The following is a 27,953-nucleotide window of genomic DNA, read 5'->3' on the forward strand; positions in this document are numbered from 1 at the left end:
GTCAAGGCCCCTCCCCTTGGATTCAATTCCTGCCCCAGGAACTTCATATGCCACAGGTGCAGCCAAAGAAAAAAGAGGAGTTCCCCTTGTGTCTTGGTAATGAACCTAACTACTAGTATCCATAAGGACACAGGGTGGATCCCTGGCCTTGCTCAGTGGGTTAAGGATCAGTGTTGCTGTTGAGTCGCAATGTAGCTTGCAGGTGTGGCTCAGCTGTGGCTACAGCTTTTCCATTATGCTGCAAGTGCGGACCTAAAAAAAAAGACAAAAAAAAAAAGAGCGAGAGAGAGTCTTGGCCAGGTACTCTGATGTCTATCCTGTGTTCCTGCCCTCCAGAATCTGGGGAGTGACACTAGCTGTAATGCCTCAGTTGTCCTGTCCCCTTTCTAACTGGATGCTAGAGGCTGCTGTTCTCCCCACATACAACTGTTAAAGCTGTCAGTGCTATACACTTTAGCAGTATTCCTCACTTCTAGCACATGGTAACACTATTGAGTAACAAACCTGTTGCTGTGTTTGTTGGTTGATGAGGTACCTCCTTTGTGTTCTCTCCACCCACTCATCTCCACTCCATCTCTAGTCCCGCTTCATCTGCCCAAAGCCTCCTTTTACGACCAGAGAACTTAACAAGCTTCTTCCTTCCTTGCCAGTTGTCACTAGGGTTTATATCACCCACATGGTTTACTTTTTTTTTTTTTTGGTCTTTTTGGGGGCGCACCCGCAGCATTTGGAGGTTCCCAGGCTAAGGGTCAAATTGGAGCTGTAGCTGCGGACCACAGCCACAGTAACGTGGGATCCCAGCCGCGTCTGAGACCTACACCACAGCTCACAGGCAATGCTGGATCTTTAACCCGCTGAGCGAGACCAGGGAGCGAACCAGCGTCCTCATAGATGCTAGCCAGACTCGTTTCTGCTGAGCCACGACGGGAACTCTTTTTAAGATTCTTAAATTCAGGAGTTCCCGTCGTGGCGCAGTGGTTAACGAATCCGACTAGGAACCGTGAGGTTGCGGGTTCGGTCCCTGCCCTTGCTCAGTGGGTTAACGATCCGGCGTTGCCGTGAGCTGTGGTGTAGGTTGCAGACGCGGCTCGGATCCCGCGTTGCTGTGGCTCTGGCGTAGGCCGGTGGCTACAGCTCCGATTCAACCCCTAGCCTGGGAACCTCCATGTGCCGCGGGGAGCGGCCCAAGAAATAGCAACAACAACAACAATAACAACAACAACAACAACAAAAAGACAAAAAAAAAAAAGATTCTTAAATTCACAGGAATCCTGTTTGCTGCAACTTGTCGACGCTAGGCTTGGGATGTTTTGTGTAATGAAAGCGCTCCTGGGAGTTCCTATCGTGGCTCAGCGATAAGGAACCGGACTAGTATCCATGAGGTTGCGGGCTCGATCCCAGTCCTTATTTAAGTGGGTTAAGAATCGGCCGTTGCAGTGAGCTGTGGTGTAGGTCGCAGACACAGCTCGGATCCCGCGCTGCTGTGGCTTAAGCCGGTAGCTGCAGTTCCAGTTCGACCCCCAGCTTACGAACCTCCATATGCCTCCAGTTCGGTCTTTAAAAAAGAAAGCGCCGCTGTCTCTTCCACTCCAACGCAAGTAAATCACAGAGAAGACCCAGCTCTTCCTCCGCTCCCGGACGGAAGACCATAGAGATGTCGGGGGCAGCGAGGCCTCCCGGCGTAGCCATCGAGAGGCGCAGAGGACGGCTAGAGCGTTGCTCACCCGGCGGCTTCCGCTTCGTTAGTCCTCCTTCCCAACATGGCGCAGTCGGTTAACATTACCGAGCTGAATCTGCCGCAGCTGGAAATGCTCAAGAACCAGCTGGACCAGGTGGGAATAGGCCCCCAAAGACACCCCTTTCCACCTCACTTCCTTCCCGCCACGCGTACTCCCTCGCTCCCCATTCTTCCCCAGCCGAGGGAGGAGGTTTCCCTTCCCAGGCAAAACCCCGACTCGGTCCCAGCACCCGCCCCTTCCCGGCGGTGCCCTCCTCTCCCACCAGCCCCCGTACTAACCCTCATTCCTCTTCTCTCTAGGAAGTGGAGTTCTTGTCCACGTCCATTGCCCAGCTCAAGGTGGTACAGACCAAGTATGTGGAAGCCAAGGACTGTCTGAACGTGCTGAACAAGAGCAACGAGGGTATGCGGTAGGCGCGTGAAGGCAAGCTGGGGGTTGGGGCGAGCCGGCTTTTCCTCTCTCTTCCTTATCCAGTTGTCCTTATCTGAGACGAGAGAACGGTCCTTTACGTATTGCATACTGCTGCAGGAGCCCTTTGCATGTTGCCTTGGTAGACTTGAAATGTACAGGACATTCTTCTCCTGTTGCCCCTATTTCCATACTTATCGCACAGTCTCTGGGCGCTGTGCGGTGCTGAAACTCCCTTGAACGTGTAAAGGCTGGAGAAGTCCACCTTCCCTACATGTCTGTCTTAATTGCTTTCACAGGGAAAGAATTACTCGTCCCACTGACGAGTTCTGTATCCTTTCTGCAGGAACTGTTTCCCCGCCCACTCCTTTTCTCCTTCACCCCCTACCCTGCAAAAAAGGGCAGAGGTTCTAATTGCTCCAGAGATTCTGAGAATACTCAGTACACACTTCGTAGCTCTGCTATCTCATTGGAGCCAACATCCAGCTAATGTTTGGTGAGCACCAAGGTGTATGTAGAATTGAGGTGTGATTTTTTTCCTTCGCTGTTTGAGGATATAATCTAATAGGGAGATAAAACTGGTGGTTTACACTTTTGACTTGTTTTTTGGGTTCTTTTGCCTCACCCGCAGCATGTGGAAGTTCCGGGGCCAGGGATTGAATCTGAGCCACCTCAGAGACAACACTGGGTCTTTAACCTGCTGCACCGCAGCAGGAGCTCCCTACCCTTTTTACTAATAACTTAGAAAACAGAAGCAGTGGAAGAAGAGAGGATATAGAGACAAGGGGGTTGGCTCTGTTTATTAATCTTCAATTTTAGTTTAATTGTGGATCTTATTTCTAATCCGTTGTTACTGAGAAGCCTGGATTGTGTCTATCTGTTGAGTGTTTTACTTGAATGAGCCAATTGTGTTAACAGGGCACCTATAAACTGCACCTGAGAATTGATAGGCTGAAAAAGAAACACAGGAATAGCCGCATAGTAGGGACTGCTTAGATAAGGAACATTAAATCTATTGGGAATGACCTACTTCATGGTTGGGAGTGTTAAAGGAGAAATGAGGCTGGCTTTTCACTTTTACTATTTAACAGCATCAGGAAAAATCATTCCAGGAGTTCCCATTGTGGCGCAGCAGAAACAATCCACTACTAACCCTGGCCTCCCTCGCTGGGTTGGGGATCTGGTGTTGCCGTGAGCTGTGGTGTAGGCTGGCAGCTGCAGCTCCGAATCAACCCCTAGCCTAGGATCTTCCATATGCTGCAGGTGTGGCCCTAAAAAGAAAAAAGAAACACTGCATCTAGTCTTTATGGAGTTCCCATCATGACTCAGTGGTTGATGAATCCGACTAGGAACCATGAGGTTGCGGATTTGATCCCTGGCCTTGCTCAGTGGGTTAAGGATTCGGCGTGGCCGTGAGCTGTGGTGTAGGTTGCAGACCCGGCTCGGATCCCGCGTTGCTGTGGCTCTGGCATAGGCCGGTGGCTACAGCTCCGATTTGACCCCTAGCCTGGGAACCTCCATATGCCGCGGGTGCAGCCCTAAAAAAGACAATAAAAAAAGCCATCTAGTCTTTCTGGAAGGGCTAATGGGAAGAACTCTAAGAACTTCTTGGAGGGTGGCAGTGAGATCAGGGCAAGATCAGCATGTGTAATTTTCTCCATAAGGAACCAACTTCCCTGTGTCTCCCCTTTGGAGTGTGTAGGCCTCCAGATTATCTGATCCCGGTACCTTTTAAGTTTTTAGAAAAAGGGGTTCTTAGGAGGTCAAGCAGATGAGCCGACAGGAAATCAGGACTCATGCTGGGCTAGTTTTCCCTTAATCCTCGCTTCTCAGATGTACGTCCCTGGGAAGTTGCATGATGTGGAACATGTGCTCATCGATGTGGGAACTGGCTACTATGTAGAGAAGGTGAGTGGAAGGAAGCGTATGGATGCCCCGCTGAGGAGGCAGAGGGAGTTTAGGGAGAGATCCAGAGTGCACAAAGAGGTCTCCTCTTAGCCCCTCCTTCACCTCTGACCTTCCAGACAGCTGAAGATGCCAAGGACTTCTTCAAGAGGAAGATAGACTTCCTCACCAAGCAAATGGAGAAAATCCAGCCAGCTCTGCAGGAGAAGCATGCCATGAAACAGGGTAAGCTTGGCCTTGGGCACCTCTTCACCATTTCTACCTCCATAATAATCAAGAACATGAATTGCAGCGTGAACCATGGCGGGTGTCCCCTTTGTTGGATTAAAACCATGGTTTTCTCTTTGGTGTCTTGATGTATTATTCTTTAGATGCTGTGCATCACATATCCGCTATTTCTAGATTCCTGGGTTCAGTGCTTGAGAAATTTAGAGAAAGGAAATCCCATCTGTGTTTTTGTGTTTGAGATCCTATTTAATGTAGATGGAATAGGGAAAAAGATGCATGTAAATGAACACACAGGAAAGAAATAAAGCCCTAACTAGCTATCTACTGGCAAGTAAAGCTTTGGCTGTACCTGGAGAATTTAAAAAGAAAACCTGGGCCTACTCCAAATCAGCTGCAGTTGACCCTTGAACAGAGTTGGGCTTTGGGCACCAGCGCTTCAAGAAGTAGAAGAAATTCAGTTCTGCGTTTGCCACTCAGGGATCATGTAGTGCTATAGTATTTACTATTGAAAAAAACCCATGTGTAAGTAGACCAGCACAGTTCAAACCCATGTTGTTCAAGGGTCAACTGTAAATCCATCTGTGGGCGTGGGGGCGTGTTCCAGGAAGCAATGATTTTTTTTTTTTTTCTTTTTTCTTTTTTAGGGCCGCATTCGAGGTATATGGACGTTTGCAGGCTAGGGGCTGATCAGAGCTGCAGCTGCCGGCTTACACCACAGCCACAGCAATTCAGGATCTGTGCCTCATCTGTGTCCTACATCACAGCTCACAGCAACGCCAGATCCACCACCCACTGATTAAGGCCAGGGATCAAACCCACATCCTTGTAGATACCAGTCAGATTCACTTCTGCTGTGCCACAACAGGAACTCCAGCAATGCTTTTTAAAAAGTTCCCCAGGTGATTCTATTGTATAGTCAGGATTGAGAATCACTGTTATAAAGGCAGAAATCTTTTCAATGTTATAATTTTCTGGTTATATGTGACTCTTTATATGTATTTTTTCATTTTTCATTTGTATTCTTTTTTTTTTGTCTCTGAGCCTTTTCTAGGGCTGCTCCTGCGGCATATGGAGGTTCCCAGGCTAGGGGTCGAATCGGAGCTGTAGCCACTAGCCTACACCAGAGCCACAACAACGCGAGATCTGAGCCGTGTCTGCAACGTACACTACAGCTCACGGCCACGCCAAATCCTTAACCCACTGAGCAAGGGCAGGGATTGAACCTGCAACCTCATGGTTCCTGGTCAGATTCGTCAACCACTGCGCCATGACGGGAACTCCTGTGTTTGTTCATTTTTATATCCCAGTTGTTATCATCTTTACTGACACATCTTAGACTCTATAAATTTGTGTTATGTGTGTCCTCCACAGCGGCTCACTGAGTTAAAGGTTTTATTAACTATGGTATGTTGTCTGCCTGTCACTTTTCCTGAACTTTGGGTTCTCCCCTTTAGCTTCTGACCAAGATCTGACTTTTTCCCGACAGCTGTCATGGAGATGATGAGCCAGAAGATTCAGCAGCTCACAGCCCTGGGAGCAGCTCAGGCAACTGCCAAAGCCTGAGAGCTTGTTTCAGAAATGGCATGGGGGTTCCTGCTTCAGGAGCCTTGGACTTTCTGAGCGTGGTTTCCTAGAATGGGGGAGGAGGAGGGTCTTGTGTATTAACTAATAAATGTGCCAGCTGGGCAGAGTGTTGGTCTTTTCTTGCCTTAAGCACAAGACGAGTGATGAGGTGGGAGGGCGGTGGTGAGAGGGCGCGTCCCTTCCCAGTGCCTGATAAGCAGGTGTGATGCAGTGCTCATCTTGGCGGCTTCACCCTGGGCCCTTGGAAGAGCAGGTATGGGAATGCAGCTCCCACACTTCCGGGCAAGGCTGGTTGCTGTGGGAACGGTGGCAAGCGGAAGTAAGGCGGTGCCAGCACTTCCCCTTCCGGTTCAGCGCCCTCCTTCTGGGTAAGCTGCATGGGACACCGCTTCCTGCGCGGTCTCCTACCTCTGCTGCTCCCGCTGCCGCCGGTGCCAACCCTTTGGGGTCCGCATCGCACGCTCAGCCTGGAGTTCGTCTTGCCCTCCAAAAGGCCCCGCAGCCACCTCATGGCTCCGCCCCGAATCGGGACACACAATGGCACCTTCCACTGCGACGAGGCGCTGGCCTGCGCGTTGCTGCGCCTCCTGCCCGAGTACCGGGTACGATTCACCCAAACTGACCTGGGGGCAGCTGGCGAGTCTTGGGGCGGTGCACGTCCTCCTCCTTGAGGGGTCCCTGTGGTAGTTCGCGTGGCCTGAGTTCCCCTTCTCTCCTCCCTGGTTCCCTGGAAGCCCAACGTTAACCCTCTACCCGTGCGACCTTAGCAGCCCCCTCACCACTTCTGTCCCCTGCAGGATGCAGAGATTGTGCGGACCCGGGACCCCGAGAAACTGGCTTCTTGTGACATCGTGGTAGACGTGGGTGGAGAGTACGACCCTCAGAGACACCGATATGACCATCACCAGAGGTAGGTTCCCACATACCATTTCTTCAACTTCCTTGATGTCAACTTTACTCAGCGCTCCAGTCCACCATCGTCCGTGTCAGCGAAGGGAAGCGCCTCGCCCTGGAAAGCAAACTGAATTCTATGGGACTAGCGTCTTCCATCCTTTCCCGCTGCCCGGCGCTCATATCTGGTCTTAGGCCTCTGGTGGCCCCCGTCAGTCCCCAGGCCCCTCTTGACTCACGTCCCAGTTTGGCGCAGTCAGGCTTTTCTTCTACCCGGACCGTCATCACCCCACTGAATACTCCACCCAGGATTAATCCTTTCAGGTGCCCTTGCTGCCCCACCTTAGACTGCTGGGCTGTGTTGTCTTCCACTGAGAACTCTTCTTGTAGCCCTTTATCCATAGTACCATTCCAGTCCTTTTCCCATCCTCAAGTCCCTGCCTCATCAGACTCCCTCAGTGAGGAATTTCCTTTCCTTTCAAAGGAAATTGAGCTTTTCCTGCGTGCACATCCTCACTTTCTCACTCCTGAACATGTCAGCTCCCTCCTTCCAATTCAGGAAACATTTCCTTCTGTTTGCCCTCGTCCAATGTGTCACTTTCTGCTCTGGGACCTCACATCACAATTCTCCCGCCAGGTTTCTACCTTTTTTTTTTTTTTTTTTTTTTTTTTTTGTCTTTTTGCCATTTCTTGGGCCGATCCCATGGCATATGGAGGTTCCCAGGCTAGGGGTCGAATCGGAGCTGTAGCCACTGGCCTATGCCAGAGCCACAGCAACGTGGGATCCGATCCGCATCTGCAACCTACACCACAGCTCACGGCAACGCCGGATCCTTAACCCACCTAGCAAGGCCAGGGATGGAACCTGCGTCCTCATGGATTGGGTTCATTAACCACTGAGCCACAACGGAAACTCCAGGTTTCTACTTCTTGCCTACAGCAAGAAACTCTGCTTGAGCCTCTCACATCTTGAAAACAAAGGAGTGAAAAGACCCCAAAACTTTCCCTCACATACACCACAGAGTTTAAAGCAGTTGTCTCTGAGGGTTCATGAAGAGGTTTTAAGTTTATTTCTCTCCCCCTGCCTCTTTCCCTCCCTCCCTCTCTCTCTCCTTTTTGTTTAAGTATATGCGTTACTTTCATAAATGATGTTAGAGGAATGCTCCCCGTACTTAGAGCCTAACCTCTCACCCTCACTTCTCAGCCACTTTTCAACAAAAGAGCTGACCTGGCTCCACATCCCTTCCAGTTCATTCCATTCATCCATCCATTCAGTCATTCATTCAGCCAACTCTCTCCCAGTCTCTCTACTAGAAATGCTTGTGGAAAGGGCACAGTGACCTCAATACCAAACTCAGGTTGCTGGCTGAGGGTCTCACCTTAACTGACTTCTTTATGGCACTTGACACTATTGACAGCTTTCTTTTTTCTAATTATTGTATACACCTTTTTTTTAAAAAAAGCTATGCAGTAGTTGACACATAAATCACTATATGTAACATTTCTGGAATATAAAACATAAATACCCGTGCACTGATCTCCCAGCCTAGGAACGAGAACATTACTATTACCTTTGTATCTACACTGGGCACCGCTTCCCGTCCGCATCCCCCCACATCCCCCAGGAATGAGCGGCATCCTGAATTTTGTGTTCATCATATCCTTGTTCTTGTGTACAGTGTAGCACCTATGTTTGTTTCCATCAACTGTTTAGTTTTCCTTCTGTCTGAATCTTTGTTTTGTTTTGGTTTTTGGGGTTTTTTTGGCTGCCCTGCAGCATATGGAGTTCCTGGGCCAGGAATCAGATCCTAGCTGCAGCCACATGCCTGGTGATCGAACCTGTGTCCAAAGACGCAGCCAATCCCTCTGGAGGGTTATTGTTATTAGTCTTTATACCTTATGAATATTTTATAAATATTTTTGTATTTACTCAATATTTAATAATAATCATTAGAATGGCCAGTAAGGGAAAAAAAAATCATTAGAAAAAAAAAAATGAACTCCCTTGATCCTTCGTATGGATTGGTATTTAGAAATTGCAGCTGTAGTTTCTTCTGCTCTAACAGCTGTCATACCTGTCCCCCATGCTCTGTCCTTGCATCTCCTTGCATCTCATCTCCATGCTAGCTGGCACAGTGCTCTTTCTGACACACACTGGCCTGCTTACACTCTTTTGATGGCTCCCCTTTACCCACAGATAAGAGCCAAACTTCATCTGCAGCATACAAAGCCTGCCGTGGTCCAGACCCTGCTTCTCCATCCAGCTTTGTCATTTGCTGCTCACTCCTCAAGCCAAGCTCCTTTCTTGCAGTTCTGTCAAGAGATCTGTCCCTTAGCCATTGTACATGTAGTTCTCTCTACCTGGAATGCCTTTTCTCCTTCTCACCCTTTGTCTGTCTGGCTCACACCCACTAATTCAACTTTCAGGAGTGACCCGAAGGCTCTCCTCCTGAACCCTTTCCTCACCCTCCCCCTTTCCTTATTTATAACTGGCTAAAGCATTCACGTCACTGTGTGGGTGGGTGGGTGGGTGTGCGTGTCGGCCTTAGGTGAATGAACTTGAAGGCAGGGACAGGGTCTTAGTTTTTTCATCTCTAATATCTACAACACAAAGCCTGACATGTGGTAACCACTGCGTTAACCATGGTCGAATGAATGCATGAATGGAGACTCCAAGTTCAAGTCCACGTTGACCCCTGAGGTCAAGCCAAAGCTTCCCCAGCTGGGCCTTCTTCCATCTCCCTCAGTATTCCCCCACCCCCCGACCCCCGCGCGCACACACTGGGAGTGAACTGGGGCAGCTCTGCCTCAGCCCCACCTCCCTGTGCTCCTCAGGTCTTTCACAGAGACCATGAGCTCCCTGTCCCCTGGGAAGCCGTGGCAGACCAAGCTGAGCAGTGCGGGACTCATCTATCTGCACTTCGGGCACAAGCTGCTGGCCCAGTTGCTGGGCACTAGCGAAGAGGACAGCGTGGTGGGCATCCTCTATGACAAGGTGGGGACCTGAGGACAAGAGATGCCCTGCACAAGCATCTCCACCAGGCCGGTTAGAGTGGCACTTGAAACTGGGCTCAGGTTAGGGTTCCTGACCCTTGCTGGCCCTCTGCCCTCTCCCTCAGTCAGGCTCATCTTCTCACAGGGGTCTTACTCTCCCCTGCCTCCATCTGAGGTGGCAGTGAGAAGTACATGAGCTAAAGTATGGGGAAAGGCTTTGAAACACCATAAAGCATGACTGATGCACAAAAAATGATTATTTAACAACTTAGTAATTGAGAAGGCTGCTTATGTTTGGTTGCGTGTGGCTGAGGTTCTGGCTGCCCTGAGGTGAAGGGCAGCCTATTTTAGGCACCACTAAATTCACTAGAAGCACGTGAGTTGGGAACTAGGAAGGGTTGGATTATAAAAACCTCTTGAGGTTCCACCAGCGCCCCTTGCAGGCAGTTTAGCAGGTGCCTGTGCTTGTGGAAGAAAGAAGCAAGGCTCTTGGCCCTGACATGCGTGTCGCTGGACACCTGCTTGACTCTACTCCTGTGAAGTTCACGAGTCAAATTTCAGATTCAGTCAACTCTGTTTTTTGCAGTTAGGCTGTTGAGTTCAGTTCTGTCTTGGTTTGCCTGTTTTCCCTTATGACGCAGCATTAGTGGGATCCAAAAAGGTGAAAAAAACTGCAGCTCTTGGAATACTAAGGTTTTGGACTGGGTCAGTTGTATGTATTGTATGTATGTATGTATATATGCATGCATGCCTTTTGTCTTTTTTTAGGGCTGCACTTGCTGCATACGGAGGTTCCCAGGTCTAGGGGTCAAATCGGAGCTGTAGCTGCCCGCCTACACCACAGCCACAGCAACGTGAGATCCGAGCTGAGTCTGCAACGTACACCACAGCTCAGGCTAACACTGGTTCCTTAACCCACTGAGCGAGGCCAGGGATTGAACCTTAGTCCCCATGGATGCTAGTTGGTTTTAACCACTGAGCCACGAATGGAACTCCAAGACTGGGTCAATTTTCCCTTCTACTGTGAGGGGTTTCTAAACGATTGAACTGAGAACTAAATTACACCCAAGATCTTTACTTTTATTTAGGTATAATTTATGTACAATATTGGCTATATTCCCTGTGCTATACAGTATATCCCTATAGTTTATTTATCTTTATACTCAATAGTTTGTACCTACCTTTTTTTTTTTTTTTCTTGTGGCAGATGGAAGTTCCTGGGCCAAGAATCAAATCCTAGCCATAGTGGCAGCAATGCTGGATCCTTAACCCACTGCCACAAAGACAACACTGGGTCTTTATTTTATTTTATGGCTGCACCCACAGCCTATGGAAATTCCCAGACTAGGGGTCAGAGCCACAGCAACTCAGGATCCGAGCCATGTCTGTGACCTACTCCACAGCTCACAGCAATGCTGGATCCTTAACCCACTGAGCAAGGCCAGGGATCGAACCTGCAACCTCATGGTTCCTAGTCGGATTTGTCAACCACTGCGCCACAAAGAGACCTCCAACACTGGCTCTTGAAACTGCTGCCTGTAGCCAGCCAGGCATTCCAGTTTGTGCTTCTCAATCTCCTCCCCCTATCTTGCCCCTCCCCCTTCTTTCTCCCCACTGGTAACCACTAATTTGTCCTCTGTGTCTGTGAGTCTGCTTTTTTGTTATATTCGCTAGTTTGTTGTATTTTTGAGATTCCACATATAAGTGATGTCATATAGTATTTGTCTTTAACTTACATCACTAAGCATAATGCCCTCCAAGTCCGTCCATGTTGCTGCAAGTGGTAAGTTTTCATTTTTTTGTTTTATGGCTCAGTAATACTCTATTGTTTACCACATCATCTTTACCCATTCATGTGTTGATAGACGCTTAGGTTGCTTCCGTATCTTGGCTGTTGTAATGCTGCTGTGAACATTGGGGTACATGTATCTTTTCAAATTTAGTCTTTTTGATTTTTTTTCAATTATATACCCAGGAGTAGAATTGCTGGGTCAGGAGTTCCCAGCGTGGCTCAATGGAAAGGACTCTGACTGGTATCCATGAGGACACAGGTTCGATCCCTGGCCTCACTCAGTGGGCTAAGGATCCGGCATTGCCATGAGCTGTGGTATGGGTCACAGATGGGGCTCAGATCTGGCATTGCTGTGGCTGTGGTGTAGGCTGGCAGCTACAGCTCCAGTTCAACCTCTGGCTTGGGAACCTCCATATGCCTCGGATATGGCCCTAAAAAGACAAAAGACCAAAAAAAAAAAAACAAAAAAAAAAAAAAACTAATTGCTGGGTCATACTGTAGTTCTATCTTTTAACTTTTGAGGAACCTCCCTATGGCTCTCCATAGTGGCTGAACCCACATACCTTCCCTGCAGCAGAGTACAAGGGTTCCCTTTTCCTAGCATCCTCACCAACATTTGTTACTTGCAGTTTTTTTGTTTTTATTTCTTGTTTTTGGCCACGCCCACAACATGCAGAAGTTCTCAGGCCAGGGCTCAAACCTGAGCCATGGTAATGACAAAGCCAGATCCTTTGATCCCTGAGCTACCAGGGAACTCCTTTAGCTTGTGGTGGTTTTCTTGTTTTGTTTTTTGTTTTTTGCTTTTTAGGGTGACATTCGCAGCATATGGAGGTTCCTAGGCTAGGGGTCAAATCAGAGCTACACCTGCCAGCCTACACCACAGCCACAGCAATGTGGGATCTGAACCACGTCTGCAACCTATATACCATAGCTCACGGCAACGCCAGATCTTTGACCCACTGAGCGAGGCCAGGGATTGAACCTGCACCCTCATGGATACTAGTCAGATTCATTAGCAGCTGAGCCAAGACGGGAACTCCAACTTGTGGTATTTTTGATGACAGCTGTTCTGACAGATGTGAGGTGATATATCGTTGTGGTTTTAATTTGTATTTATCTGATGATTAGTTGATGTTGATGGCCTATTGGCCATCCACCATATGTTGTCTTTGGGAAAATACCTATTCAGTTCTTCTGCCCTTTATTTGGGTTACTTGTATTTTTCTTTTGGCTGCACTTGCAGCATGCAGAAGTTCCCAGGCCAGGGGTCAAACCTGCACAGCTGTAACCAGAGCCACAGCAGTGACAGCACCAGATCCTTAACCCAATAAACTACAAGGGAACTCCAGTTGGTTTTTTTGCCTTTTTTTTTTTTTTGATGTTAAGTTGTATGAGCTGTTTATATCTTTTGGATATTAAAATTACACCCAAATTGGAAGTTCCCATGCGGTGCAGCAGGTTAAGAATCTGGCATTGCCGCAGCTATGACACAGGTTGCAACTGTGACTTGGGTTCAATCCCTGGCCTGGGAACTTCCACATGCCACAGGTACAGCCAAAAAAAATTTTTTAATGAAAAATAAATTACAACCAAGTTTTACCTGAGTCTCAGGTTGGGGTCCAGACCAGGAAGTTCTGGGCATAGGAGTCTCCTTCAGCTCTCCCTGAGAGTAGCACTTTTACATACCCCAGATGTGTTGATTCGTAGGCCTTTTTGTAGGGCAGTTTTGCATTAAACACTGATATCCCATATCCTTTCTGCCTCCAGATTCTTGAGGCACTATCCTCCCATTTCTTTAGGCTCAGCAGATGCAGCAGCTGCTGATGCCATGTGGCACACCGTGGGCTTGCCTGGACCACAGCCCAGCTCTTGATGTCCAGTACGCATCTCCCCCCACCTCTGACTTGTGTGCTTGGCCAGACCCCCCTGTACCTTGTGAACAGCCTATTCAGCCTACCTGGAGACTTAACCTCCCTCAGCATGGAATCCGCTCCCACAGAGCCTTGGATGGAATGCGAGACCCTCCTTGTTCAGAAGGCGGCAGCTGCCTCCCCACACCTGCCGCCTTGGCTTGGGCTTTGAGAGGCAGTAGAGTGAGCACTGGATGAGCAGTCAGGTGGCCTGACTTCCAGCGCCAGCACCGAATGCTCTCTGACCTTGAGCAAGCTGCCCCACTCGCCCCTTCCTCATGCAGTTACTGCTGGAGCTCCTCGCAGGGCTGTTGTGCAGATTAAAGACTGTCTGTGCAAACTCTGACCCCTAGAAAGCTTTGGTAGGCAGAGCATTTCTCCCACTGCTGCCTTAGATGTATGAGAACTTCGTGGAGGAGGTGGATGCGGTGGACAATGGGATCGCCCAGTGGGAGGAGGGAGAACCTCGGTATGCGCTGACCACGACCCTGAGTGCCCGGGTTGCTCGGCTCAATCCCACCTGGAACCAGCCCAACCAAGACACTGAGGTGAGCAGGGCCCCAGGGGAGAAAGAGCCCATGAAGCGAGTGTGAACCTCAGGGGAGGAGATGAGAGGGGTTGCTCCCATCAAGCCGTAGCAAAGTCGGAAGTTCTAACCCGCACCGTGGTTCTCATGCCCATGTGATTCCCAGGCCGGGTTCAAGCGTGCAATGGATCTGGTTCGAGAGGAGTTTCTACAGAGACTAGACTTCTACCAGCACAGCTGGCTGCCAGCCCGGGCCCTGGTGGAAGAGGCCCTGGCCCAGCGGTTCCAGGTACGGGGCTGGGAGGAGGCACTGTGGCTCAGGGGTTAGGGACTGCCGGCGGGCTCCTGCTCCCACCTAAACCTTCTCGCCCTGCCCCGCTTCCCTCCCAGGTGGATGCAAGTGGGAAGATAATAGAACTGGCAAAGGGTGGATGCCCCTGGAAGGAGCACCTCTACCACCTGGAATTGGATCTGTCCCCCCCGGTGGCCATCTCCTTTGTCATCTACACTGACCAGGCTGGACAGTGGCGGGTACAGTGTGTGCCTAAGGAGCTCCATTCATTCCAGAGCAGGTGAGGCCCTAGGGGGACCACCCTGCAGCCCTCAGGCCTGTTTTGACCCTATCAGAGGAGGAGGCCACTAACCTTGACCTCTGCTTCCCCTCTCCCCGCCCTGTTCCTCGAGGCCTCCATTTGCCCCCCAGCACCTCTGTCTTTCTGCTCACTTGTAGGCTGCCCCTGCCAGAGCCATGGCGGGGTCTTCGGGATGAGGCCCTGGACCAGGTCAGTGGGATTCCTGGCTGCGTCTTTGTCCATGCCAGTGGCTTCATCGGTGGGCACCGTACCCGAGAGGGTGCCCTGAGCATGGCCCGGACCACCTTGGCCCTTCACTCAGCACCTCTACCTCCCACAAATCCCCTCGGCCAATAAAATGTTTTCCATCTCATACTGACTAAGTATTGCTCCGGTTTTGCCCCGCACCATTCTGGGAACTTGCTGAAACTTGGGGAATGTACATCTATTATACTGGGTATTTTCTCGGCTTTGCTTTCCCAGTCATTTGAAAACCATCATCTCCTAAGGGTAAATAACTTGACCACGTTCACAAGAAGTGACTAAAAAGTGAGAGACAAGATTTTAACCTAAAGTCTGTGCCTTTTTTTTTTTCTTCACTATACCCCAGTGCAACTCTCTAGAAAAGGTAGAATCTTATAGTTGAGTGGAAAACAAAACGGGACATTGGTTTTGGTGTTTTCTGGGGTTGGGGGAGAGGTTGGCCAAGCCCACAGCATGCAGAAGTTCCCGGGCCAGGGATCCAACCCACACCACAGCAGTGATAGTACTGGACCCTTAACCTGCCGAGCCACCAGGGACCTCCAAGGACCTTTTTTATTGGAAGTGGGAGTGAGGGGAGTGAGCCCGAGCAGGGGGTGGTCCTGGGAGAGGGTCCCAAGGGGCAGAGACTGGGGACAACTCAGTAAAGAGGGGCAGGTCATGAATAGAGCCTCCAGCCCCAGCTGGGGGCTCTTGGGTTCGGCCAAACACTGGGCTAAACCGTGGAAACTGGGCATTGACAAAGTACAGAGGGATGTGGGCAATCCGGCCTGTGGACCAGCACTGCAGAGAGAAGGGAAAGAAGACTCCATCAGAGCCTGGGCCCAAAGAAGGCCACAGGCAGAGCAACCCTGCAGCCATGGCCCTTGGCTCCCCAAACCCCAGCAGCCTGGCCTACTCACCACGCTGAGCAGAGCTCCTTTATTGAAGGAAGGATGGAAAGTGATGAGCTGAGCCTGGGCTCCAGGCTCCCCCTGGATGATGCCACTGGGGGAAGAAGGAAAGGTCGGGGGCTGCTGGTGGCAGAAGCAGGTGCAGTCCTCTCGGTTTGGGGTGGGAAGGCCAGTGAGGAGCCCACACCCAGTAACCTGCCCAGCACTTACCAAGGAAGTAGCTCAAACACAGGGCTGTTTCGAGTGCGAAAAAGGAGGATGACTGGTTTACCATTCTGGACCCGTGGATTTCCTGTAAATGGATGCGAGGGCAGGAGGACATTCTAGAGGCAGAATCCTGGGGCGGGGGCTGGAGGAACTGCAGCCAGGCCACGGATACAACAAACCGATGGAAGACGCCTGCGGCTGAGCAAAGGCCTTCCTGCCCACCCCTTACCTTTCATGAGCACAGCCAGCCGCTCCCCGCTGGGGTCCCAGACCATGGAGTGAGCCTCTCCCCCAAGCCTGCGGGGTGAACAGCAGGTTGGGAGGGCTCGGCATGGCCCCGCCACCTTCGGCTCACTGTCCCCTCACCTACGCAGCTCACCTTTCCTCTCCATCTGGTGTCTGTACAGTTGTCTCGGACAGATCTGCCACGATGGTTGCTGACTTCGCACCCCCGACACAGCCCTTCCCCTCACCTGCAGGTCAGGCAGAGGCTCTTAGGGGCAGGGAAGGGCCTCCTCGCCACCACAGGCATCCACGCCTCTCAGGTCTCCCAAGCTCCTTGCTTCCCTTTATGCTTCAGAGCAACATATTCCAGAGGGTCTCCGCCTCCTCCAACCACCCCAGATACTCTGCATCCGAAGGGTCTGCCTGACTCACCGTGTTCTGGGAACAACAAGGAGTAAATCAGCGGTTCCCCCAACACAGTGAACAGCAGGCGGCTTCCATCAGGGCTCCAGCAGCCAGTCTGGGGTCAGGAGCAAAAAGCAGAGCGGGGGCGGGGGGAGGGGGGGTGTCTATGGAATATAGCGGGGCGAGCGGGAGGAAGAGAAACAGAGGAGGGGGCGCAGGCCCAAGGGAGCGGGCCCGGCCTCCCCCGCTGGCCTGAGGCAGTCCCCTCCTACCTGACATCGCCCGGACAGAGTAGGCCACCTCTCACAGGTCCACATCTGGGCCTCCCAGACCCTGCGCCAGAGAGAAGCCGGCCGCAGCTTGAACTTACTCGCCTGTCCCAGGTTCAGGTCAAAGATGGGACCAGGGACAGAAGGCTGCTGCCACTGGCTGTTCCAGGAGCCTACTGCCTTTCTCTAGGTCAGTGGTTACTGATTCCCACCTGCCCTGCCCGGCCCCACTCACCGAAAGACCGCTGAAGGCGTGGTAGCCAGGACTTTGCTGCCATCTGGGGACCAGAGCAGGTTGGTGACCCCGCCTCCCCGAAACCAGGGAAGCGGAACACAGGTCTCTGTTGAGACGTCCCACACCTAAGAGACGGGCAGGAGACAGGAAGCTCGGGCATCCCTATCCCCCCAGAGGGGGCTACCCTTCCTCAGGATGCAGAGGACCAGAGAGGGGAGGAAGCAGGAAAGGGACTGGGACACCAGGAGGAAACAGCTTCACATTTACAAGGACAGCAGGCGAGATTTTACATCTGAGGGGAAAAGCGGCTGCAGCGCCCTCCCTGCCTAAGTTCAAAGTCTCCTTCCCCTGGCGTATCTCCCGCCACCAGGCAAAGGCGGCTCCTTCCTCCAGTCTGAGGGGTGGCAGAAGTGACCGAAAGAGGGAAGGGGCTCAACTCACCAGGATGGCAGCATCCACAGGAGAAGCTGAGAGCAGCCGCCCCCCGCTGGGGGCCCAGGCCAAGCTGGTGACAGGTGTGTGCCCAGGGTGAGAGAGCACTTGGGCGCAGCCAGAAGAGGGTCTGCCGAGGGGAAAGGGGGTGCGGAGTCAGAAGGCCACAGAGATAAAGCCCTGTGATTCTCTCCCCGTGCCTCCTCCTGCTAGAACTTCCCAATCCCAGCGACCACTCTGAGCTCAAGTCCAGGCTGGGAAACACGAATAAGGATCATGGAGTTTAAAAAAGGGGAAAAAAAAAAGGAAGAGCCGTCACCAGGAGGAGGTCCAGAGAAGAAACAGGATGAAAGGGAGCAAGCCTGAAAGAGATAAAAACTTCTGACCAGGGAGTTCCTGTCACGGCTCAGCAGAAACAATCTGACTAGTATCCATGAGGATGCAGGTTCGATCCCTGGCCTTGCTCAGCGGATTAAAGATCCGGTGTTGCTGTGGCTGTGGCACAGGCTGGCAGCTGTAGCTTCAATTCGACCCCTATCCTGGGAACCTCCATATGCCGCAGGTGCAGCCCTTAAAAAAAAACAGAAAAAAAGCTTCTGACCAGGGAGTTCCCATTGTGGCTCAGTGGAAACAAATCCAACTAGTATCTATGAGGATGCAGGTTCGATCCCTGGCCTTACTTAGTGGGTTGGGGATGTGGTGTTGCCACAAGCTTTGGTGTAGGATTTTTTTTGTTTGTTTTGTTTTTAAGGGCCGCTCCTGCGGCATACGGAGGTTCCCAGGCTAGGGGTCGAATTTGAGCCATAGCCGCCAGCCTACACCACAGCCACAGCAACACTAGATCTGAACTGCATCTGAGACCTACACCACAGCTCATGGCAACGCCAGATCCTTAACCCAGTGAGCAAGGCCAGGGATCAAACCCGAAATGTCATGGTTCCTAGTCAGATTCATTTCTGCTGCGCCACGACGGGAACTCCTGTGGTATATAGGTTGCAGATGTGGCTGGGATCCCGAGCTGCTGTGGCTGTGGTGTAGGCCAACGGCCACAGCTCCATTTCGACCCCTAGCTTGGGAACCTCCATATGCCACAGGTGCAGCCCTAGCAAAGGCAAAGACAAAAAAAAAAAAAAAAAAAAAAAAAAACTTCTGACCAGTAAAGCTAGAAGGTGTGGAGCTAGGGAACTGCACGCTCTGCTCTGGATGAGAGCCCTCTCCCAGAGGGCCATGCTGCCTGGAGCCTGAAGTCGTCCACGACACCACCTCAAGTTTCCAATGACTTCTCTTTCTAGAGCCATCTGTCACTCCCCAGAACTCCCAAAGCCATCTTTGTCCCTTTCCTTGTCCCTCCTCTGTGCTCCCATTATCGCCTTTTGCTGGTCAAAGGTGGCGCGTGTGGGGAGGGACCTCCCTAGGCTGGGAGCCAGCTGAAGGCACCAGCTGTGGTCGTCAGCTTTCTATCTCCAGAGCCACATACTGGGCTCCAGTAGGTAGAGGCTACAATCTGAATTAATGTCACCCTGTCCCTTTTCTCTCAACAGTAACCACCTTTAGCTCTAATGAGGTTTAAGTCACTCCACTATGCCAGGCTGGGGCTTGAACCTGCACCTCCACATTGACCTGGGCCACTGCAGTCAGATTCTTAACCCACTGCACCACTGTCTACAACTTTTTTTCTTTTTTTTGCCATGCCCACGGCATGGAGACATTCCCGGGCCAGGGATCAAACCTCCCCACAGCAGCAACCTGAGCCAGTGCGGTGACAATGCCGGATCCTTAACCTGCTGCGCCACAAAGGACCTTCTACAACTTATTAACTTTACAATAAATCAGTTCATAGACATCCATCTCATTCTTTTCAGTGGCTCAACTAAATAGATGAACTATAATTTATTCAGTCGCACCTCCACAAATGGACATTTCAGCTGTTTATAATGCTTTTTTTTATGGCTGCACCCAAGACATGTGGAAGTTCCAGGCCAGGGATTGAATCTGAGCTGCAGTAATGCTGGATCCTTTAGCCACCATGCCAGGCTGGGGCTTGGACTTGTACCTCTACATCAGCCTGGGCCGCTGTAGCCAGATTCTTAACCCACCGCACCACGGCAGGAACTCCCTGTAATTTTTTATTATTACAAACAGTGTTGAAAAAATATTCACTATATCTTTATGTACTCATTCATTATTTGTGCAGACTAGAATATTAAAACAGAATTGTGGGCAAGTTCTTTTGTGGTGCAGTGGGTTAAGGAACTGGCGTTGTCCCTGCTGTGGCACAGGTTGATCCCTGGCCTGGGAACTGATGCATGCCATGGGTATAGCAAAAAAAAAAAAAAAAAAAAAAAAAAAGGTGTTCCAGTTGTGGCACAGCAGAAACGAATCCGACTAGGAACCATGAAGTTTCGGGTTTGATCCCTGGCCTCGCTCAGTGGGTTAGGATCCTGCGTTGCCGTGAGCTGTGGTGCAGGTCGCAGACATGGCTCAGATCCTGCATTGCTGTGGCTCTGGTGTAGGCCGGCGGCTGAAGCTCCGATTAGACCCCTAGCCTGGAAACCTCCATATGCCGCAAGTATGGCCCTAAAAAGACAAAAGACAAAAAAAAAAAAAAGAGAGAGAGACAGTTTTGGAAGTTCTCATTGTGGCTCAGTGGTAAGGAACCAGACTAGCATCTGTGAGGACACGGGTTCGATCCCTCAGTGGGTTAAGGATCTGGTGTTGCCGTGAGCTGTGTGGAGATTGCAGACACAGCCCAGATCCTGCATGGCTGTGGCTGTGGTGTAGGCAGGCAGCTGCAGCTTCAACTTGACCCCTCGCCTGGGAACTTTCATATGCCGAAGGTGTGGCCCTAAAAAGCAAAAAAACCAAAACAAAAGAGACAGCCTTTCCACTCCATCATCCATAGGAACACACTCCCCACAATCCCAGAAGCCCCTAGTTCTGCCCTTCCTCTAGATTAGAGCTTCTCAGCACCTCCAAGGTGGCCTTAGGTGCGCCTCTTCCAGAGCCCTGGGAAGTGCTACGAGGACAAAGAACATCTCCTCCCAGGCCTCCTCACCACCCCGGCATGGCCACAGCCCTTGCCAAGCTAAGACTGAGAGAGCCGGCACTCACCGGGTAGACAGAGAGGTGGGGTCCAGAGTCCAGATGAGAATGCAGCTCTGGCAGGCCACCGCCAGGACGGAGGCGCTGAGGGGCTTCCAGGCCAGCGCCGCCACGTTCCTCTGCAGCCGGTGCTTCAGGGAGGGGACTATGGTGCTGGGGCGAAGGGGGAGGGGACCGAATCAAAGAAGGGACACTGAGGCTCAGGGGAGCCGAGTGCGGGAGAGGATGGGAAATCCAGGGGAGAAAGTTGATCGTCCAGGGCCCAGGCTACTGTGGGACAGGACAGGATGAAGGCTGGGTCTGGAAAGAGGAAGCACGCAGTTGTGGGGCCTCCCTGACCCCCAGGCCAGGAAGTGCAGGACTCCCCAGGCTCCAGGGCTGGAGAGGGACGGGGCACTGACCTTGCAGACTGAAGAGTCAGAGCCCACCCTGTACACCCCCACATACCTGTTGGCGTTGTACACACGGATTGAGTCATCTAGCAGGGCCACTGCAAACTTGTTGGTGTGCGGGTGCCACGCAAAGACCCGCAAGCAGCAGCTGGACCTGGGGTGGGAGTGAAGAGTTGGAACTTACACTTCACCATACTCGACCCAGATTTTCTTTCACGTGAGGACATTATTATTTTTCACAGTTCCTTTGTTTTCTTTTGCTTTTTAGGGCCGCATCTGCGGCATATGGAAGTCCCCAGGCTAGGGGTCGAATTGAAGCTGCAGCTGCCAGCCTGTGCCACAGCCACAGCCACACTGGATCCAAGCCACATCTTCGACCTACAGCTCAGCTCATGGCAATGCCGGATCCTTAACCCACTGAGCGAGGCCAGGGATCGATCAAACCCGCATCCTCCTGTATACTAGTCGGACTTGTTTCCACTGTGCCACAACGAAACTCTCTCGCTGTGTCTTGTACTTCTTTTGGGGGAGGTAGAAGGAGTGAGAATGTGGGAAGCAGCTGGGAGGGGGCTGGAGGAGTCTCTGCCTTGACTTCCCCAGAGAAGTTCCGGAGTTCAGGACTGCCTCCCTGCCAAAGCCCCAGAGTGTGTCCACTCACCAGTTTGTGACTTGGGCAAATTCAGCAATCAGATCTTCGCTCCTGAGCTGCCATAACAAAGTGGACAGAGGATGCGGTGGGAGGAAGGGAGTTAACCTCTCCCTGCCCCACAGGAGAGCCGGACTCTTCCCACCACGTGCAGTCTTCCCATCCTCCCCCCACCACCACCTTAAGGGGCAGAAAGTGGAGAGGGGGCGGGAGGGGGGAGTAGCCGCCGGGGCAGGCCAGGGGAGGAAGCGAACTTACAGACAGATGGGGGAACAGGGAGCCATGGAGCGAGGAGGCCCATCGACAGAGGGCCAGGGCCCAGCTGGATGCCGTCTTCACCCACTCAAACACTGCGGGGTTGAGGAGGCAGCTATGATTGACCCATTCGCAGGGCTCCCGCTGGGCACCCTCCGAGGGCAAGCGCCCTTGAGCGAAGGCAAGCCCTCCCCACGTCCTTCCACCCAACGAGTGCTCTGGACACCACTCTGGGGTACATGGGGTAACCAGAGGGGGAAAAAGAAGATGCTGCCAGCGGAGATAACAGGGCCAAGCCACACGGGGCTAAAGGGAAAGGTAGGACCAACAGGTATGGGGATGAATTAGGGAGAACACGGAGGGGAGATGGCAACCATAAAACTAGAGAAGGATTGAGGCGAACCTACTCACCCTCCTCCTCCGAGTTTGCAATTTCATTCAGCACCCCAAAAACACCCACATCGCGCCTGAAAAGGAAGCTGAGAGTCGGATTACTCTCATCCCTTCAGTCTCCCCTCTAAGTTCATCCACTCGTTCAATAAACAGTTTTTAAAAATAAGAACACTTACGAGTTCCTGTCGTGGCGCAGTGGAAACGAACCAATTAGGAACCAATCCCTGGCCTTGCTCAGTGGGTTAAGGATCTGGCATTGCCGTGAGCTGTAGTATAGATCCCTTTTCTTTTCTCATTTTTTTTTTTTTTTTTTTTTTTTTTGCTTTTTAGGGCCGCATCTGCAGCATAAAGAGGTTCCCAAGCTAGGGCTCAAACCAGAGCTGCACCTGCTGGCCCACACCACAGCAACGCAGGATCTTTAACCTACCGAGTGAGGCCAGGGATGGAACCCACATCCTTGAGAACACCAGATGGGCTTGTTATTGCTGAGCCACAGGAATTCCCTATTGTCCTTTCATTCTGCCCATTTCACCAAAGAGACAAGCAAGTCTCAGAGGTCTTTTAGAGCTTTGTGCACATATCAAAAAACCGAGACTTGGAGTTCCCGTCGTGGCTCAGTGGTTAACAAATCCGACTAGGAATCATGAGGTTGCGGGTTCGATCCCTGGCCTTGCTCAGTGGGTTAAGGATCCGGTGTTCCCGTGAGCTGTGGTGTAGGTTGCAGACGCGGCTCCGATCTGGCATTGCTGTGGTGTAGGCTGGTGGCTGCAGCTCTGATTTGACCCCTGGCCTGGGAACCTCCATGTGCCGTAGGAGTGGCCCTAGAAATGACAGAAAGACAAAAAACAAAAAAACGAGACTTGCCCTAAGACAGTGAATAAAAAGTCACAGTAGCCGTTTAAGCAGAGGAATAAGCTGATCATGCTGGCATTTTAGAAAGATCACTCTGGCTGCAGATTAAAAGAGGACAAGAATGGAGAGAAAGAGATGGGTTAAGAGGCTACTTCAGGAATCCAGAAGAAAAGGCCAATGTGGCCTCGGCCACTGAAGACAGAAAAAAGATTACAGATTTAAGAGCTTGAGGAAGAAGAATAGACAGGCTTTGAGGAACTAATCAGAAATTAGTAAGGTAAAGAGTAATATCAAGGAAAACACGGGGGTGATAATTATAGCAGCTAATACTGCTGACAGTGTGCCGGGGCTGGCCAGGTGCTTCACAGGCATCATCTAATGCAGCCATTATCACAACCCCACAAAACAGATATCGTTATCATCTGCATGTTTAGATGAGAGAACAGAGCGTGTAGAGGTTAATTACCAAGGTGAACTAGGTAAGAAGAAGCAGAGTCAGGATTCAACCTGTCTGTCTGCCCCAGAGCCTACACTCAAACTGCTTGCTCCTGGAAGACTAGAAAGGCTATTCCGTGAGATGAAAAACACAAGGAAGGAGCTGGTTTGGGGAGTTCCTGTTGTGGCACAGCAGAAATGAATCCGACTAGGAACCATGAGGTTTCGGGTTTGATCCCTGGCCTCGCTCAGTGGGTTAAAGATCCGGGCATTGCCATGAGCTGTGGTGTAGGTTGCCACGGCTGTGACGTAGGCCAGAGGCTGTAGCCCCAATTCGACCCCTAGCCTGGGAACCTCCATATGCCGCGGGTGCAGCCCTAAAAAAAAAAAAAGCTGGTTTGAAGAGAAATGAAGAGACTGATTGTGAACACACTGAGTGTGTGAAGCCTGTGGACGATCCGAGTGGGGGTGTTGGGCAGACGAGGGAACACCCAGGTGTGGCGCGTCAATCACAAGGCCAGCCCAGGACCCCAACATTTAAGAAACATCAGGGGCGCTCCCTGCTGGCCTAGAGGTTAAGGATTTGGCATTGTCACGGCTGTGGCTCTTGCCACTGCTGTGGCTCGGGTTCAATTCCTGGCCTGGGAACTTCTGCATGTCACATGTGTGGCCAAAGAGAGACACATTAGGAAGAGAAGCAGCAGCTAGACAGGCAGGAAATGAGAATGACTTCTCAGACCATGAAAACGTCACACAAGGAGAGACATGTGAATTAAACTGCAACGTAGTACCAGATAGCAAAGTTCAACAGCACACGTGTTGGGAAACAGGCACTCTCATACACTGCTGATGGGTGTGTAAATATGTACAGCTTAACAAAGGGACTATATGGTAACAGTTCATGAAATTACAAATGAACATACCCTTTGAATCCAGCTACTTCACTTATAGGAATTCATCCGACACGTGACAATGATAATAACAAAGGCTAACTCTTGAAGGGATTAACATGTGCCAAGCACGGTTCTCTAAGTGTTTTACTCAATTAATCATCACTATAGGAGTTCCCGTCATGGCACAGCGGAAATGAATCCAACTAGGAACCATGAGGTTGCAGGTTTGATCCCTGGCCTCCCTCAGTGGGTTAAGGATCCAGTGTTGCTGTGAGCTGTGATGTAGGTTAAAGACGCAGCTCGGATCTAGCATTGCTGTGGCTGTGGCTTGCAGCTGTAGCTCCCATTGGACCCCTAGCCTGGGAACCTCCATATCCCGCAGGTGCGGCCCTAAAAAACAAACAAACAAAATCATCACTACAACCTTGTAAGATAGGTTCCATTTTATGGAAGATGAAACTGAGGAACAGAGTGATTAAGTAACTTGCCCAAGGTCACACAGCTAGAGCGGCACAGCCAGGAATTGACTCCAGGCAGTATGGCTCTGTCGATACACATGAAAAACAAATGACTTTGGAGTTCCTGTTGTGGCTCAGCGGTAAGGAACCCAACTAGTATCCATGAGGATACAGGTTTGCTCCCTGGCCTTGCTCAGTGGGTTAAGGATCCGGCACTGCCATGAGCTGTGGTGCAGGTCACAGGTGCGGCTCGGATCCCGAGTTGCTGCGGCTATGGTGTAGGCCAGCAGCTGCTGTAGCTCTGATTCAACCCCTAGCCTGGGAACTTCCACATGCTGCAGGTGCGGCCCTGAAAAAAAAAAAAGAATGACCTACACATGAGGTTATTGGCTCCAATCTTATACCTTGCTGAGTTTCAGGTAAAGGCTCTGAAAGTGATAATCACATGAGAGAGCAGGTTCACAAAATCAAACCAGAAAGGCAGGCAAGACACTGGAGATGAAATGCACAGCCTTCAGTTCCACACAAGGGACTGATGACCCAATACGCTGAATGAGAGACAGCTGTGAGCTAGAGAGGGCCAGGAAGCCCAAGGCGGAGGGAGAGGGATGGTGACCTCATTTCCTCCAGGATCTGCAGACCATGGCCCAGGAGACCCGGGGCCATGTCTCACCAAATGTTGATGCATCTCTTCCACACTTGCTCCCGGTGGTGGATGAAAGCAGTTCTTGTGCCATGGTCCAGCCTTCCGGGGGTCTTCAAGGGATCCTTGGTCAGGTTTAGGACAGGTAGATTGATCCACTGGAGCCAGAAGTGAGAGGTATAACACTGAGTTAGTCTCTTCCCCAGATCTCTACTGAACTCCCTACTGGACCTATAGCTGGGCTGAGGGGAAGAGGCCCCAGGGACCCGTTTCCAGGTCCACAAATACACTTGTGGGACTGGGAGACAGGTCTTAGCTCCCTTATCTGTAAAACTACAATAATATTTCATAGGGTTGTTGTGATTATTAAATCACATTATTAAAAGAGTTCCCATTGTGGCACAGCAGGAACAAATCCGACTAGTACCCATGAAGATGCAGGTTTGATCCTTGGCCTTACTCAGTGGGATATGGATCTGGCGTTGCCATGAGCTGTGGTGTAGGGCACAGACGTGTGTCCGATGCTGCATTGCAGTGGCTGTAGTGTAGGCCAGCAGCTGCAGCTCCAATTCAACCCCTAGCCTGAGAACTTCCATATGCCTAGGGTGCGGCCCTAAAAAGCAAAAAAACATATTATTAAAACATCTGTGGAGAACACCTGACTCGGAGCCTCCACCTTACATAGCAAAATCTCAATAAACGTCAGTTTCTCTTCCTTTTCCTTCCCAGGAAAAGCGCAGCGGAAAAACTCCCCAGGTTGCGGTTGTGCCTTCCTAGTTCTCCCAGACACCGTCTCCAACTTTTCCGAAGTTCTCTTGCACCCTCACATCCCCTACATTCACTCTCTCCGTTCCCTCTGGGCCTGCCCCACAGCTTCTCAGCATCCTTCATCCAACAATCCCACTAAAATACATTTCAGCCCTTCCATTCTTCTCCAGCGGGGCCAGACTATTTCCAGTCCTCCAGGCTGGGGACCGCAACCCCGCCCCTGTCACACAGCCTCTGCTCCCCGATTCTCTCCGACTCCGCCCCCCATGCCTGTAGGTCCCCTCCCTCCTCGCCCCGGCCACCTGGCCCCGGAAGTCAGGAGGCGGACTCTCATAGCTACTGCCTGTCACCAGCTCGTTATTGTGCTCGTATAGGGTGACTTGTCCCCTAGGCGGCGGCGGAGGGAACAACCCCAAGGAGCACATCTTGCAGGTCCCCAGGAGGTCCGGAATCAGTAAACTCGCGGATCCCGCTCCTCCGTCTCTTAGTTCCCGGGCTAGATTCGGATGCGTACGGGTAGCCGCCTGGGACAAAAGACGTTGCAAAGCTCAACGGAAGTGAGTGGAAGGGCAACGGAGAAAGAGGACGCACGCGAAGTCCCAGGACAGACTTCCGGGGCGTCCTCGCGCGCCGCCTGGCGGCCGGAGGGGGAGAGACGCAGGCAGTCCGTAGAGCCGACCCCTAGTTGAAGGTCGGAGTGTTGGTTTGCTTTGTTTTCTTTTTTTCCTATGAGACTGCTGTTTTTCCCAGTTCCGAATTCCCAAACACCGTCCCCCACTCACTCTCAGCTCTCGGAAAGCCCAAAATAAGCCACGTTCAGGGAAGTACCTAATTAAACCCTCCTAGGACTGTGGATCGCCCAGAGGAAAATACCCGCTGTGTTACGGGCAGCTAGCTGGCTGGAAAGCTGAAGGAAGGTCAGGTGGAGCGCCTTGGGAGGGAGAGTGTTGCGCTCGCCCGAAACTAGAGCCCAGAGAGTTAAGCCTCCTGGAAGGAAAAGTGGGAACAGCTGGGAAACTTAACATTTCCTGAGCACTTATTATAAGTGCTTGTATAATCTTTGTAACAACCCCATGAGGTGGGTACTGTTCTGTCACCATGAGGAAAGTGAGGCACAGGGAGATCTGACCAAAAAATACCAAAACTAGGTGTTTTTTTTTTTTTTGGTCTTTTGTCTTTTGACGGCTGCACCCGCAGCATATGGAGGTTCCCAGGCTAAGGGTTGAATCGGAACTGTAGCTGCCAGGCTACACCACAGCCACAGCCACGTGGGATCTGAGCCTTGTCTGCGACCTACACCACGGCTCAGGCAACGCTGGATCCTCAACCTGCTGAGCAAGGCCAGGGATCGAACCCGCAGCCTCATGGTTACTAGTCGGATTCGTTAACCACTGAGCCATGACGGGAACTCCTGAAACTCATATTTTAAAAAGTGAGATTGGAGTTTCCTGTGATTCAGCAGGTTAAGGATCTTGTGTTGTCACTGCTGTGGCTTGGGTTGCTACTGTGCTGCACATTCAGTCTCTGGCCCAGGAACTTGTGCCTAAACCACCAGCAGCACCCCCCCCTCCAAAAAAAAAAAGTGAGATTGATCCTACTGTAGCTACAAAGAATGGAACTAGAATTGGAGAGTCTAATAC

The 27,953-nt window shown here is 51.3% G+C and overlaps 3 protein-coding genes across 3 annotated transcripts; 2 read left to right on the forward strand and 1 right to left on the reverse strand.

Moving 5' to 3' along the window:
• Positions 1,679-5,970, forward strand: PFDN5 (prefoldin subunit 5). The gene is made up of 6 exons (XM_005652565.3): positions 1,679-1,832; positions 2,039-2,141; positions 2,447-2,478; positions 3,981-4,055; positions 4,172-4,277; positions 5,767-5,970. Exons 1-6 carry the CDS (start codon positions 1,761-1,763, stop codon positions 5,841-5,843), a joined length of 465 nt encoding a protein of 154 aa, XP_005652622.1. The 5' UTR covers positions 1,679-1,760; the 3' UTR covers positions 5,844-5,970.
• On the forward strand, positions 5,989-15,111 carry C5H12orf10 (chromosome 5 C12orf10 homolog). The gene is made up of 7 exons (XM_013986326.2): positions 5,989-6,466; positions 6,662-6,774; positions 9,591-9,750; positions 13,847-13,999; positions 14,144-14,266; positions 14,368-14,549; positions 14,708-15,111. The coding sequence occupies exons 1-7, from the start codon at positions 6,242-6,244 to the stop codon at positions 14,904-14,906; spliced, it is 1,155 nt and encodes a 384-aa protein (XP_013841780.1). The 5' UTR covers positions 5,989-6,241; the 3' UTR covers positions 14,907-15,111.
• AAAS (aladin WD repeat nucleoporin) lies at positions 15,112-26,877 on the reverse strand. Its single transcript, XM_003355403.4, has 16 exons — positions 26,616-26,877; positions 25,576-25,703; positions 22,283-22,338; positions 21,875-21,966; positions 21,629-21,675; positions 21,026-21,124; positions 20,588-20,731; positions 17,486-17,606; positions 17,045-17,169; positions 16,813-16,873; positions 16,568-16,655; positions 16,290-16,383; positions 16,140-16,207; positions 15,914-15,995; positions 15,713-15,797; positions 15,112-15,593 (listed from the first exon to the last, which is right to left on the reverse strand). The coding sequence occupies exons 1-16, from the start codon at positions 26,736-26,738 to the stop codon at positions 15,366-15,368; spliced, it is 1,641 nt and encodes a 546-aa protein (XP_003355451.1). The 5' UTR covers positions 26,739-26,877; the 3' UTR covers positions 15,112-15,365.

The sequence above is a fragment of the Sus scrofa genome, chromosome 5, assembly GCF_000003025.6.
Source record: "Sus scrofa isolate TJ Tabasco breed Duroc chromosome 5, Sscrofa11.1, whole genome shotgun sequence".
Taxonomy (NCBI): Eukaryota; Metazoa; Chordata; class Mammalia; order Artiodactyla; family Suidae; genus Sus; species Sus scrofa.

What these genes read in the sequence shown, in the direction of transcription:
- AAAS (XM_003355403.4), bottom strand. Translation starts at nt 26,738, where the DNA reads ATGTGCTCCTTGGGGTTGTTCCCTCCGCCGCCGCCTAGGGGACAAGTC. An exon ending in CCCTGTTCCCCCATCTGTCT is followed by an intron (nt 21,676 to 21,874) that starts GTAAGTTCGCTT and finishes TTGTTATGGCAG; the next exon opens with CTCAGGAGCGAAGATCTGAT. An exon ending in TTTGCCCAAGTCACAAACTG is followed by an intron (nt 21,125 to 21,628) that starts GTGAGTGGACAC and finishes CTCCCACCCCAG; the next exon opens with GTCCAGCTGCTGCTTGCGGG.
- PFDN5 (XM_005652565.3), top strand. Translation starts at nt 1,761, where the DNA reads ATGGCGCAGTCGGTTAACATTACCGAGCTGAATCTGCCGCAGCTGGAA. An exon ending in TCAAGAACCAGCTGGACCAG is followed by an intron (nt 1,833 to 2,038) that starts GTGGGAATAGGC and finishes TCTTCTCTCTAG; the next exon opens with GAAGTGGAGTTCTTGTCCAC. An exon ending in GCTGAACAAGAGCAACGAGG is followed by an intron (nt 2,142 to 2,446) that starts GTATGCGGTAGG and finishes TTGCTTTCACAG; the next exon opens with GGAAAGAATTACTCGTCCCA.
- C5H12orf10 (XM_013986326.2), top strand. Translation starts at nt 6,242, where the DNA reads ATGGGACACCGCTTCCTGCGCGGTCTCCTACCTCTGCTGCTCCCGCTG. An exon ending in CGATATGACCATCACCAGAG is followed by an intron (nt 6,775 to 9,590) that starts GTAGGTTCCCAC and finishes TGTGCTCCTCAG; the next exon opens with GTCTTTCACAGAGACCATGA. An exon ending in CCCTGGCCCAGCGGTTCCAG is followed by an intron (nt 14,267 to 14,367) that starts GTACGGGGCTGG and finishes CTTCCCTCCCAG; the next exon opens with GTGGATGCAAGTGGGAAGAT.